Genomic DNA, 12,785 nt, shown 5'->3' with positions numbered 1-12,785 from the left:
GGGATGGGTCCCTGGAGGGGTTGTTGGGCATCCTGAGGTGGGGGTCCAATAGGGGGGAGTCTGTGGAGTGGGCCGCCATGGGGGGTCTTGGGGAGGAGGATCCCAAAACTTATTAGGCATGTAAGGACAGGGCCCCAGCGTGGGGGACTTCATGGGGGTTGCCAGCATGATGGTCCCATAGGAGCTCCCAGTAAGATTAGGGACGTGAGATTGTCAGGAGAGAGCGCCAGGGTGGGGGTCCTGGTACAGGGGTCCCAGGGAGTGGGTCTCTGTACAGGAGTTCAGGGGGTCCCCCTTCAGATGCCCCCCCCCTCGAGGCCCCGCAGGCGCCGGGCCAGCTGCAGATCCTTGGGGAACAGGGTGACTCGGCGGGCATGCAGCGAGCACAGGTACGCGTCCTCCAGCAGCCGCACAGTGAAGGCCTCTGCTGCCTGCATCCCAAAACCTGAGATGGTTCCCCAAAACCCCCAGCATGCCCCAACCCCCACAGCTCCCCCGGGGGCAGCGACCCCCCAAAACACACCCCCAGAGGGCAGGATCCCTCCAAACCCACCCACGGTGGACTGGGGGGACCGAAACACCCTGTGCTTCTAAATGTGTGAGGGGGGACCAACACCCAGTGACCCACCCCCATTCCCCAACAGATCCCGGGGATAAGGGACCCCCCCCAGCACCCAGAGGTCTCCCAGAGACCCTCTCAACATCCAAGGAACTCTGTCCCAGAACCCATAGGTCCCCCCAGCCCATGGAGACCCTCCTAGACTCCCCCTCAGCACACATCAGACCCCCCTGGCAAACCTCTCAGCCCCATCCAAGCACCCAGAGACCTTCCTGGACTTCCCCAGCCCCCCAGAGGCACCCCCAGACCCTCCTGCAGCACCCACAGAACCCCTTTCCCCAACGCCCATGGAAACCTTCTCAGCACCCATGAGATCCCCCACAGCCCCCTGGGACCCCTCCCCACCCCCTTAAGCTCCCTGGACACCCCTGCAGCACCCAGAGGACTCCTCCAGCCTCTCTGTGGCCCCTTCCACCACGCCTGGGCCCCTGACCCCTACCTCCTGCAGTGCCAGCAGGGCCATGCGCTGCCAGCGGTAATCGACCCCCCGGGTGAAGAGCAGGCAGAGCTCCCGCACCTGGGGCAGGGAGGGGGTCACATGGGGGCATTGGGGTCACAGGGAGTGGGGGGACATGGGGACAACATGGAGGGAATATGGGGGACATGAGGACACCCCAGGCTGGGGCCACCACCCTGGCAACACCCTGGAGACATGGGGACACTGTCCTGGGGACATCCCCAGGACCTGGGGACACCCTTGTTGTCACCCTGGCAACACTTTGGGGACACCCCAGGGACAGGAACACCTGGGGATATCCTGGGGACTGGGGATGATGGGGACACCCTGCGGAGACCCCAGGTGCGGGGCAGGGGGAAGCACTACATTGGGAACATCTTGGGAACACCCTTGGGCATGGGAACATGGGGACACTCCCCTGAGGACACCCCGATGGGACAGGGGGGACAGTGCCAGCACGGGGGAAGGGGCACAGGGAACACACAATCCATGCAGCCCCTGAGGGTGGGGGGACACAAGGATGTCTGGAAGGACAAAACGACATTGGGGGACATGCAAGGATGTTGGGGGAGGACAGGGCCACCGTGTCATGAGGATGGGGGGGGACAAGGACATGGGGAGGGCTGGAACAGGGTTTAGGGGGGGCCCTGGGGGAGGGGGGTGGTCTTGAGGGGCCCCAGAGGGTGATACGGGGCTCTGGGAACCTGGTAGGTCTGGAGGGAGTTGGACAGTCCCAGTGGGTGTTTGGGGCGGGGTCCAAGGGGAGACTGGAGGGTTCCAGGTTGGATTTCAGGGGTCCCAGGTCAGATTTGGGGGTTGGATTTGAAGGGGTTGTTTGAGGGGTCCCAGTGGGTAATTGGGGGAGTCCTGTGAGGAGCTGAAGGGTCCCAGGGCGGGTTTGAAGGCTCTGGGAGAGGTTGCAGGATCCAAGAGGGTTGATCTGGGGTCTCCCAGGGTGGATTTGGGGATCCCAGGAGAGGGGATCCAGAGGGGTTTGGGAGACCCCAGATAATGGGAGGTCCTGGGGTGGATTTAGGGGGGTCATGGAGGGATTTGGGGGTCCCAAAGTAGATTTTATGGGTATCTGAGAGAATCTGTGGGGTCCCAGGGGAGCCCATGGGGGATGTTGGGAAGGTTCTGTGGGGGAAATGGGGATGTCCGGGGATTTTGGGGTGCAGGAGTTTTCATTCTGGGATGTGGGGGGTTCTCACCAGGCGGGCGAAGGGGCCAGGGCGCAGCAGCAGGCGGGTGCTGCTCTGGTACCTGCGGATCTCCTGCAGTGCTCGCTGACCCGGGCGGCGCCCTGGGGGACATTAGATGGGGGTCTGTGGGGGCTTTAGGGGATCTATTTGGCCTAGAGGGGCACAGATGGGGGCCTCTGAGGGAACATGGGGGGTATAGGAGATCTATAGGGCCTGTGAGGATACAGAGGGCTATAGGGGATCTGTGGGGGTCTATAGGAGCTGGGGGGACAGGGGAAAGCTGTGGGGGGTATAAGGGATCTATAAGGTCTGGGGGGACATCGGGGGTATGAGGGATCTATAGGGGCTACAGGGGATGGCCGATAGAGGGGAGCTATAGGGGGCAGGGAGTATGGGGGGGTTATAGGGAATAGGGTATAGGGGAGAGGGAGTGTGGGGTGACTATAGGTGACGGAGGCCTATAGGGGTATATAGGGCACAGGTTGCGGGCGGGGGAGAATAACGGGGGGAGGGTCCCTAAGGGCAGTTCTATAGTGGGGTCCATAGGAGTGCTCTGGAGGGGGGCCTAAAAGGGGGCTCGATGTGGGAGGTCCATAGCGGGTGTCTATAAGGGGAGTCCCCCACCCCTCACTCACTGCGTGCCCGCGGCCGGGGCGATGGGGGGGCTGGGGGGCGGCCGCGCCGTCGGGGGGTGGGCTTGGGGCGGGGCATGGCGAGGCCGAGCCCAAAGCGGGGTCAGGGCAAGTCCAGGCGTCCGGCGGGGCTGGAGGGGAGCCGGCTGGCGGGGAAGGGGGGGGTCAGGGCGGACCCAGGTGTCCGGGGCCCCCCCGCCACTCCCGGATCCCCCCCAGCCCCCCCCCCCACCCCGCTCCCCGGCCGTGACGTCACGCCCGGGACCCGCCGCCGCCGCCGCGCGGTTCAAACCTCCCGCCGCGCCGCGCTGCTCTTGACGTCACTTCCTCCCGCGCTGCCCGCGACCGCTCTGCGCCGCCGGACTCCGCGACTCGATGGTTCTCATTAGCATAAATCTGCATGGCCCCGCCCCGGGCACCCCGCGCCTTGGCGCTCCCAGGGTAGTCTCAGTTACCGTCCCAGTGTGATCCCAGTATGGTCCGTGTAATCGTCCCAGTGTGATCCCAGTCACTCCCAGCATGGTTCCCGTTGCTCCCGGTCATCTGCATGGTTCCAGTTACTCCCAGAATGATCCCAGTTTCATCCCAGTATGATTCCAGTGCCCCCCAATATGATCCTAGTGCTTTCCAGTCACTCCCAGTGTGAGTCCAGTATGATCACAACAACTCACAGTCACACCCTCTAATGGTCCCAGTCAATTCCTGTCACTACTAGAATGATCCCACTATGATCCCAGTCACTCCCACTATGATACCAGTTGGCCCCAGTGCGGTTCCAGACACTCCCAGTATGAACCCAGCATGGTTCCAGTTGTCCCCTGTATGATCCTAGTTGCCCCAGCTGTGATCCCAGTATCCCAACATGGTTCCAGCATCTTCCATCTGCTTCCAGTGTGTCTTCCGTTGGCTCCCAATATGGTCCCAGTAGCTCCCTGTGCCTCCCAGTACCTGGTCGGGGTCAGTCGAGGGTTACAAGTGTCCATGAAATCCATTAGGAGAAGCAGATTGGGGGGTTAGTGAACCCATGGTGACCCAGGTGGGCTTTGGGGTGTCTTGGGGACATTGCCTTACAGACTGCCCAGTTTACCCCCAGTTTTCCCAGTGGGCCATCACACCCCCCATTTGACACCATCAAACCTCCCAGTTTCCAACACTAGACATCCCAGTTGTCCCCCCAGATCTTCCAGTTCCTCCCAGTCCTCCCAGTGGGCCACCACACACCCATTTCACTGAATCACTGAGGCTGGAAAATCCCTCCAATACTGAGTCCAACCTCTGACCAACTTCCACTTTATGATTTGACCATCACACTGAGTGCCATGTCTAGTTGTTCCTTGAACACCTCCAGGGATGAGTACTCGACCACCTCCCTGGGCAGCCTCTTCCAATGGCTGACAACCCTTTCCTTGAGGAAATTCCTCCTGATGTCCAACCCGAACCTCCCCTGCCACAGCTTCAGGCCATTTCCTCTTGTCCTGTCCCTGTTCCCTGGGAGCAGAGCCCGACCCCCCCGGCTGCCCCCTCCTGTCAGGGAGTTGTGCAGAGCCAGAAGGGCCCCCCTGAGCCTCCTTTGCTCCAGGCTCAGCCCCTTTCCCAGCTCCCTCAGCTGCTCCGGGTGCTCCAGCCCCTTCCCAGCTCCATTCCCTTCCCTGGATATACTTCAGCCTCTCAATGTCTCTCTTGCAGTGAGGGGCCAGAACAGGACACAGGACTCGAGGTGGGGCCTCTAATCACTGCCCTGGTCCTGCTGACCACACTATGGCTGGTACAGGCCAGGTGCCAATGGCCTTCTTCCCAACTGGGCTGGCTCAAATCCAGCTGGCTGCCAACCAGCAGCCCCAAATTCCTTCCTGATGAGCAGCTCTCAAGCCATTCCTTCCCCAGCCTGGAGCGTTCCATGGGGTTGTCATGACCCAGCACTTGGCCTTGTTGACCCTCACACCATTATCCTTGGCCCATTGATCCAGCCTGTCCTGATCCCTCTGCAGAGCTTCCTGCCCTCCAGCAGATCCACACTTCCACCCAAGCTGGTGTGATCTGTGAACATCCTGAGGGTGCCCTCAATCCCCTTATCCAGGTCACAGATGAAGATGTTGAACAGGACCAGCCCCAACACTGAGCCCTGGGGAACCCCAGCAGTGCCCAGCCCCACCTGGTTGTGGCCCCATTCCCACCCGTCCTTGGCCTGGCCACCATCCAGGTGTTCCCAGTGAGAAGCACCTGTCCCAGCCGGGAGCCGCAGGTGCTCCAAGAGATGCAGGGAGATAGAGGCAGTGCCAAAGTCTTTGCTGAGCTTCAGGCAGACACACCCACACATGTCCAACACCCATCAGGGCCACCTGGGCACAGCAGGAGATCAGGTGAGTCAGGCAGGACCTGCCTTTCCCAAGCCCTGGCTGTTCCCAATGCCCTGGTTTTCCTGTCTGTGCCATGGGTTCCCCCCAGGGGATCTGTTCCAGGGCCATCTCGGCACAAAGACTTGGAATTCCCTGGATCCTTCTGGCCCTGGTCTCAGTGGCTGCCAATCACCTCCAGTACGGTTCCAGTCATTCCCCGTATGATCCTAGTCATTCCCAGTATGATACCACTAGGATCCCAGCATGGTCCCAGTTCCTCCCATTCACCCCCAGTGTGATTCCCCTTACTCCCTGTCACGCCCCAGCATGGTTCCAGTTGTCCCCTGTATGATCCTGGTTACCCCAGTTGTGATCCCAATACCCCCACCGTGGTTCCAGTATCTTCCAGTTGCTCCCAGCATAGTCCCAGTAGCTCCCAGTGCCTCCCTGTGGCCAGTGGGGGTCAGTTGAGGGTTGCAGATGTCCACAAAATCCATCTGGGGGAAAAGCACACACAAGTGATGTGGGGGGATATGGAGGGACATGGAGGCACTGTCCTGCTGTCACCAAAACTGCAGGAAAAACAAAAACATTTTTAGTGTTAGAGAATGAAGATATTACTTTACTCTGGCCAGGATGTTGTTCTGGCCACAATGTGCAACAGAAATAATTTCATCCACACATTGCCTGGGTTGTGCAGAGAAAATCCTTCCATCACACGTGGCTCTTTACTAGATTTTTCACATACTTACACAATAAAAACCCAGAGAAATTCGTTGGTTCATTGTTCATTGGTCCCAAGTTACACAGTTAGTGTAACAGTCTTAGTATTGGTTTCGTATTGGTTATTGATCAGTTTGCCTTCAATGCTGATTAGGTCCTCATTCTTTGTTCTCTTATTGACCTTTCCCCAGACCAGGTGTCTCTGACACATCAGGAAAGATGTTTGTTAATGGTCACTTATCTCTTGTGCATCCTCTGGCAGCTCCCAGTCCATTGAGATGTCAAGCTCATCAGGCCTTGCCCAGGGAAGAGTCTCTTGAAAAGAAACTTCCATTCCCTTCCCCCGGGCAAAGACGAACAAAACCCCTGACTAAAGTTAATTTAAAATTTTACAAGTTGTATCATTTCCAACACCGCCCCTCCCCATGGACACGGTACCCTCATTGCCACCCCTGAACATGTCCCCATGTTCCCCCATCTCCCTCATGTACACACATGTCCCCAGTGTCCCTCATGTCCCACCTGTCCCCCCATGTATCCCCCAATGTCCTCATGTCTCCCATGTGTTCCCAATGTCCCCTGTGTGTCCCCCACATCTCCACCCTACCCTCACACCTCCCAATGTCCATGCCCTGTGGCAGGAGGTGCCTGGACTCTTCCTGGCCAGCTGGGACATTCCTCTAGTGGCCCCGTGTTCCTCTGGGAGACAAAAAAATAGAGGGAGGGAAGACCCTGAATACAGGGGGGGACCCCAACAGTGTGGCAAACAGGATGGGGCAAGAGCATACTTCCTCCCCTTCATTTTTGGGACCCTGCCAATGGGACAGAGGACACTATCCCCCTTCATGGAATGAGACCCCACCCAGGGATCTGGGCCCCTCTGCATGGGATTGGGACCCCCCTGCTCCAGTTAATGGCCTTGAGGCCCCCACATGTAACTGGTTTACCTTCTTGGAACTGAAATCCTCTCCATGGGATTGGGTCACACACCCCCTCCTTCCATGGCATTGGGGGACCCATCACTGGACTGGACACCACCCTTCCTGTAAGATTGAACACCCCCTGAAAGTGGGACATCCTCCCCATGTGACTGGGCACAGAGCTCCATCAGCCCCTGCTCCCCCTCACCAGGGACCCCCAGGGACCCCCTGGAGCTGAGGGTGGCACTAATCAAGGTGGCCACCAAACCCACCTGTGTGGACAGGGGGCCACAGGGAGGCCAAGGCCCCACCTGGGGCAGCCTCAGGGCTGGGGGCCCAAAGAGGGACCCCAGGGCTGGGAATCTGCTAACAGAGGAATGGAGAAGAACGCATTGGCAATGCAATGGTGGCACTTGGACTCCAGCTCACACTGAAGTTCCAGCATGTCCAGCATGGCAGCACTCAGTGACAGTGTGACTTTGTTCAGGCCATGACAGTCCACTGTCAGTGTCCACTCTCCGCTGGACTCAGGCATGGGCCATGTGGGGCTACTGATGGGCGAGCGAGTCCTGCTGAGCACGCCCAGCCCTCCAGTTCATGGATCATCTCATGGATGGGGTCCTGAAGTCCCAGTCGGTGCCATGTTGCCAATGGGACACTTGTGCTGGCCATTGGTACCTGCTGTTCTTCAACCCTCAGAAGTCCCACAGCAGAAGGGTCCTCTGAAAGACCAAGCAAGGGATTCAGCTGTCTTAATTTCTTCTGTCTAATTCCACAGCAGCTCTCCCAAAGCCCAGTGATGTCCTTCTGGGTCCTTGAAATACCTCTATGAGGTGATCTATGCCAAGGATACACGGAGCGTCTAGGCCAATCACAGTGGAGTGTTTTTGCCCTTCATTCCCAGTCAGGAGCACTTCAGCTTCCAGTACAGTCCCTGTTGGGATCCCCCATCATCCCAGAAACAGAGATGGATTCTGCCCCTACATATCTTGATGGCACCAGTGTCAAGTAAAGCCTTGTGCTCCTGGGGCCCTGCTGTGCCAGGCCATGGATCCACACAGTCCAAGAGATCCCGCTGTCCTTTTTCCACACCTGGCTGGAGCCAGGACCCCTCTAGTTCTGGTCACAGTACTCATTGGTCAGTGCTTGTAAACATGACCTGGAGGTCCCTTCAGGAGGATCAGAGGTAACATCAGCCCTTCAATTCTGCCTGAGGACTTGCCCACTGGAAACTGGAGTGCCATTTTTCCTTGAGGAGTTTTCTGTGGTGGTTAATTTTTCCTGTCAATTCACATACCTGTGCTGCCAAGGCAGAGGTGGGTTTTCCATCCCACCTCTTCATGTCTTCACCATGGTCAGGCAGGTAAAACCACAGGTAACCTCGTGGTGTGCCTCCTCTCTCTTGGGCAGGAGGCACTTGCTCCCCATAGACTCTGGTCTGTACTGGTGGGGCATGGGGCACTTCTTTAAATTGCTGGAGGTCCTTTCCACAGACAAGATGCAGGTTCATAGGTGGAAGCGGTACTTTCTTCACATTGCCAGAGTTTGGTAACCAAATTATCTACTCTTTGTTCTCCTCCTTTCCACAACATCACTGCCAATGAGTTGGTATATGGCGATGGCAGCTCAGTAGGAACTTCCACCACATGGTTTGTGCACACTGAACCTCATCTGGATCTACAGGGGACTGTAGGTCTGGACACAATCCTGTGCCATGTGCGCCAGGATGATTCTGCCTGAGCAGCGAGGTTGGACCAGATGACCTACTAGTCTCTTCCAATCTAACTGATTTTGTGATTCTGTGCAGGAACAACTCACAAGTGATGATGGAATATGGACAACTGGTGGAAAGGAAATTCTGCCTGTCACAGGGAGGAGCGATGGCACAGGGAGCAGGACAGAGCAACAGAGAATAGAGGAAAAGGAGCATGAGATAAGCAGGGAGGAAGGCAGGAAGAAGGTTCCCCACTGGACTCCCTAAAATTTCATCACAGAACTTTTCTGATTGCCTTTCACAACAAGACAATTCCTGGATGGATGAGGGGAGTGAAGTGGGTGCAGGCTCCCTTGGCAGCCCTTTGGAAGGACTCAGGAGGTGGGAGAGGTGGGCAGGGAGGAGCCTCACTTGTCCTGCCACATCCCACAGGGCTGGGAGACAAAAAAAACAGCTGAGAGCAATCCAACGCTCCCAGTTCTGTTTCCTCCCAACTCAAACCCAGAGCAAAATTCCATCCATCCCTTCAGGGACACAAATTAGGTTTCACCTCCCCAACCCCAAACATTCCAGGGTGAGGAGATTGTGCAAGACCAGGACATTTTGTTGGCTGATCTCCAGAGGCCCTTAATTGCAACTATTCTTTAACTGCCCAAAACACAGGCAAGGGCCTCAGGCCACATTTTGGGTAGTTTTGCTCAGCTTCTAAAGTTTCCTCATACTTTTCCTTTGCCGTTTCAGAATCCACACTTAGAGAAAAATGAGGTCTCAGGACCTGCTGGATGTCCCCAGATTCCATCCCTGAAACCCTGCAGCAGCTGCCAGGAGAGAACCTGCCATGGCTGAGTAAAAATACTTTATTTTTAATAAAAAACATACAAAAAATGCTGCTTTTATCTCTAAACCCTCCAAGTCTTGCCTGCCACACCCATATCACTCTAGAACAGGGGATTTATAAATCTTAAAATCCTTAAGAAAAATAACATTCACAGTTTAATTTAATTTTGGTGCAATCAAGACTCTGGTCATGTGGGATTTGGTGATGGTCACTGGGAGTAGCTCAGCAGAGGGAAAATTGTGAGCAAAGGAAGGGTAAATTCTGCATAATTGAAGTCTTGAGAGCAAAGTCCCTGCCTTGCAGATGTGCTGCAAGGGAGCCTAAATAAGTATCATCATCATCATCATCACCATCAGCTCTTTATTTATAAAAGGTGAAACACTGACCTCTTGCATAACACAGCCCAGATGAATTATGGAAAGTAAACCAACATTTTAAAGCAGCAAATCCATGTTCCAGAGAATTCCCTGACATAGGAGGAAATCCATGATTTACTCTTAAATTCACTTTCTGGTTAAAACCAAACCCACCTGATCTCCCGTCTGAGTTCACCTGACACCAGCTAGAGCTTGGGAAATGTTTCTTGCTCTGCTGATGCCTCCTTTGGTGCCAAGTCCCTTTCACTGCTGTTGTCTCTCCTCCCCGAGCAGATCCCCAGGTGAGGAGGTGCTGCAGGTGCCAGAGCAGAGATTCCCCTGCAGCCCTGGAGAAGAACAGAGTGAGGCAGATGCTGCCTCTGTGCCCCAAGTGCCTCCACCTGAGGGACTCACCCCATGGAAAGGGACCTGGAGCAGCTCCTGAGGGACTGACACCCCTCCAACCCATTTCCCCCAGGAGCTTTTTCATCAGGTTTTCTCTTCCTGTCTCTTCCTGAAGCGTGAGTGATGGAGCAGCCTGGAGGGGGGCGCCCGGGGTCAGCCAAGGTCACCCACCCCAAACCTCCACCAGTTTTAGCATGCCAGGCTGGTTTGGGTTGGAAGGGACTTCAAAGGTCATCTCAATGCACTCCCTGCCATGGGCAGGGACACCTTCCACCATCCCAAGTTGCTCCAAGCCCTGTCCAACCTGGCCTTGGACACTTCCAGGGATGGAGCAGCCACAGCTTCTCTGGGCACCCTGTGCCAGGGTGTCACCACGCTCACAGGGAGGAATTTCTTCCCAATATCCCATCTAACCTTGCCCTCTGGCAGGTGAAAACCCTCACCCTCCATCCTGTCCCCTACCTACATACATATCAGCCCAAAAACTGGCTCAGGCAGTCCCTGCCTAGCTGTGGCCATCTGGGGTAGCCCCTTTTGGGGGGCTCGGGGGAGTGCTGGGCATTTGGGCAGATCTATGGGTTGTTTCAGGGGGCCTCAGGGGGTTTTAGAGGGAGTTTGGGAGGGCCCTGACGGTTTATAGGGTGTTCGGAGGGGGGGGAGCTATGGGGTATTTTGAGGGGACTCCAAGGGTATTTGGGGTCTAGTGGGGAGTTTGGGGGAGTATGTAGGGGATGGTGGGGGTCTCTGGGGTTTTGGGGGGCGGGGCTATAGAATGTATACTGCAGGTCCCCAAAGTCCTCTCAACCTCTCCTTCACGTGGCAGGATTTGATCTCCACCTGTCCAGGAAGCTCACCACACAGATTGTTCCCGACTCCCATGAAATTTTTTATGTACGCAACACGCAGGAATGCTTTTCCTGCAATTTCCCTGGCTCCAAGAGGGACCATGGGAGCGGCACGAAGAGGTGGGGGGCTTGTCCATCCCTCACATGGGCAACTGCAGTTTTAATTCAAATTTTAATTAAAGGCTGAACTGTTGCCGATACTGCGATAGGGTCAGGCTCTTTCTCACACCGCTGTCATCGCACCGATTCCCCGGGGCGCTTGACGGGCCCTTGGAGGGCAGTTGGGGGTGCTTGCGGGATCACTTAAGGGTCTGGAGGGGCACTTAGGGGTCGGGGAGGCAACTGGAGTGCACTTGGGGGTCCGAGGGGACATATAGAGGGCATTTTGGGGGCCAGTAAGGGACCGGGGGCGGGCAGGCTTAGGGATCGCGGAGGGCACTTGAGGATCAGGAGGGGGACATCTGGGGGCACTTACGGCTCAGGGAAGCACTTGGGGGCACTCCCGGCCCCGACCGGGCTCTCGGGGGCCGCGGAGCATGACGGGAACCGCGGAGCATGACGGGAACCGCAGTCCCGGCTCTACAGGCGCGTTACGGCGCCCCGAGGCATTTCGGGACTTGTAGTCCGGGAAGTGAGTAAACTGGCGCGGAACCGGGGCACCGCCCCCAACGCCGCGTTCTCGGGCGCCGATTGGCTCAGAGCGAGGACGGGCGGGCGCGACGGCCAATGGAAGGCGGCAGGGCCCGAGGGATTTGGGGGCTGTTTCTGACGCCCCCCATGACCCCCCGCAGCCCCCTCGGGGGCAGGGGGACACCAGAACCCCCCGGCGCCACGTTGGCCGTGAAGGTGAAGAAGCCAGGTGAGCCGCCCCACACGGGTTTGGGGGTTCCCCTGCCCGATACGCCCAGCAACCCCCCCAGACGCCACAGTGTCCGCCCCTCGTCCCCACAAAGCCCCCAGCTCTTTCCTGGGCCTCCCAAAACATCCCACAGACCCCAGGACAGTTAAAGACTCCCCCCCTCCCCACCCCCCCAAAGCCCAAGGGTCCCCCCAAACTCCTTCCTGGACCCCCAACAACTTCCACAGACATCCCCCAACCCCATAGAGCTCTTCTGGACCCCCCTATAGACACCCAGTGCCCCTCCCACCCACTCCCGATTTCCGGCGCTCCCCATACACCCCCAAACCCCTTTGGGCAGCTTCAGAGCCCCTGCAAACACCCCACACACCCTCCTGGACCCCCTAGAGACGTCCAGCACCCGACCAACACCCTCTTTTGAGCCCCCAGAATCCCCCAAATGCTCTTGGGGCCATATGGGGGGAGAGGGGATTGGGGGCAACGCCAAAGGTGGGGGAGGAAAGGGAGGGGATTTTGGGGGTCTGCCCACCTCCCTGGTGCAATTTTGGGGTGTCATTGCTTTATTGAACCCACCATGGGTTGGGGGCGCCCTGGTGGGGGTTCCAGGAGGGTCTCGATGGCCCTGGGGGGAGAAGGGAGAACAAATGGGGGGTTAGGGGGACCTGGCGGAGGCGCAGGGGCAGACCCCTAAAACTTGGGGATGGGAGCGTCCTACCGAAGCCGTCCCCTTATGGCTCGGCGGTGGCATCGCAGCATCCAGAGGAGGGGGTCCCCCAAACAGCCTGGGGGGGCCTCCGTGTCACAGGGGGTGGCAGTACCACAAGTGTTCCCCCAGCCCCACAAGTGACTTCCTGACCCAGAAGTGCCTCCCCAACCCAC

The 12,785-nt window shown here is 57.6% G+C and overlaps 2 protein-coding genes across 8 annotated transcripts in view; both read right to left on the bottom strand.

The window, feature by feature from the left end:
- Positions 1–206: 206 nt before the first annotated feature.
- Positions 207–3,004, bottom strand: CENPA (centromere protein A). The gene is made up of 4 exons (XM_048290361.1): positions 2,914–3,004; positions 2,288–2,379; positions 1,059–1,136; positions 207–431 (listed from the first exon to the last, which is right to left on the bottom strand). The coding sequence occupies exons 1-4, from the start codon at positions 2,987–2,989 to the stop codon at positions 297–299; spliced, it is 381 nt and encodes a 126-aa protein (XP_048146318.1). The 5' UTR covers positions 2,990–3,004; the 3' UTR covers positions 207–296.
- A 1,488-nt stretch (positions 3,005–4,492) lies between these two features.
- The window catches only part of LOC125319235, a 9,942-nt gene continuing 1,649 nt past the window's right edge, over positions 4,493–12,785 (bottom strand). Inside the window, exons 4-8 of one of the 7 annotated variants that reach the window (XR_007200624.1) lie at positions 12,622–12,688; positions 12,480–12,528; positions 9,994–10,144; positions 9,828–9,908; positions 9,445–9,749 (exon numbers count right to left, since the gene is read on the bottom strand). Coding sequence is in view for 6 of the 7 variants with exons in the window: in XM_048290354.1 (XP_048146311.1) it covers positions 5,562–5,743; positions 9,972–10,144; positions 12,480–12,528 (404 nt within the window). In the remaining variant the exon portion in view is untranslated. Of the gene's footprint in view, positions 5,744–6,552; positions 8,752–9,444; positions 9,750–9,781; positions 9,909–9,971; positions 10,145–12,479; positions 12,529–12,621; positions 12,689–12,785 lie in introns of those variants that run through there. The other 6 variants (XM_048290355.1, XM_048290358.1, XM_048290357.1 and 3 more) reach the window with 6 other exon arrangements.

The sequence above is a fragment of the Corvus hawaiiensis genome, chromosome 37 (assembly GCF_020740725.1).
Source record: "Corvus hawaiiensis isolate bCorHaw1 chromosome 37, bCorHaw1.pri.cur, whole genome shotgun sequence".
Taxonomy (NCBI): Eukaryota; Metazoa; Chordata; class Aves; order Passeriformes; family Corvidae; genus Corvus; species Corvus hawaiiensis.
The sequence above is the reverse complement of the archived record's forward strand: the minus strand, read 5'-3'. Positions and strand labels throughout refer to the sequence as shown.

Excerpts from the sequence above, each read along its gene's own strand:
- CENPA (XM_048290361.1), bottom strand. The coding sequence starts at position 2,989 with ATGCCCCGCCCCAAGCCCACCCCCCGACGGCGCGGCCGCCCCCCAGCC. Across the intron at positions 2,380-2,913 it reads GCCCCGGCCGCGGGCACGCA|GGCGCCGCCCGGGTCAGCGA; the intron begins GTGAGTGAGGGG and ends AATGTCCCCCAG. Across the intron at positions 1,137-2,287 it reads CTGGCCCCTTCGCCCGCCTG|GTGCGGGAGCTCTGCCTGCT; the intron begins GTGAGAACCCCC and ends TCCCTGCCCCAG.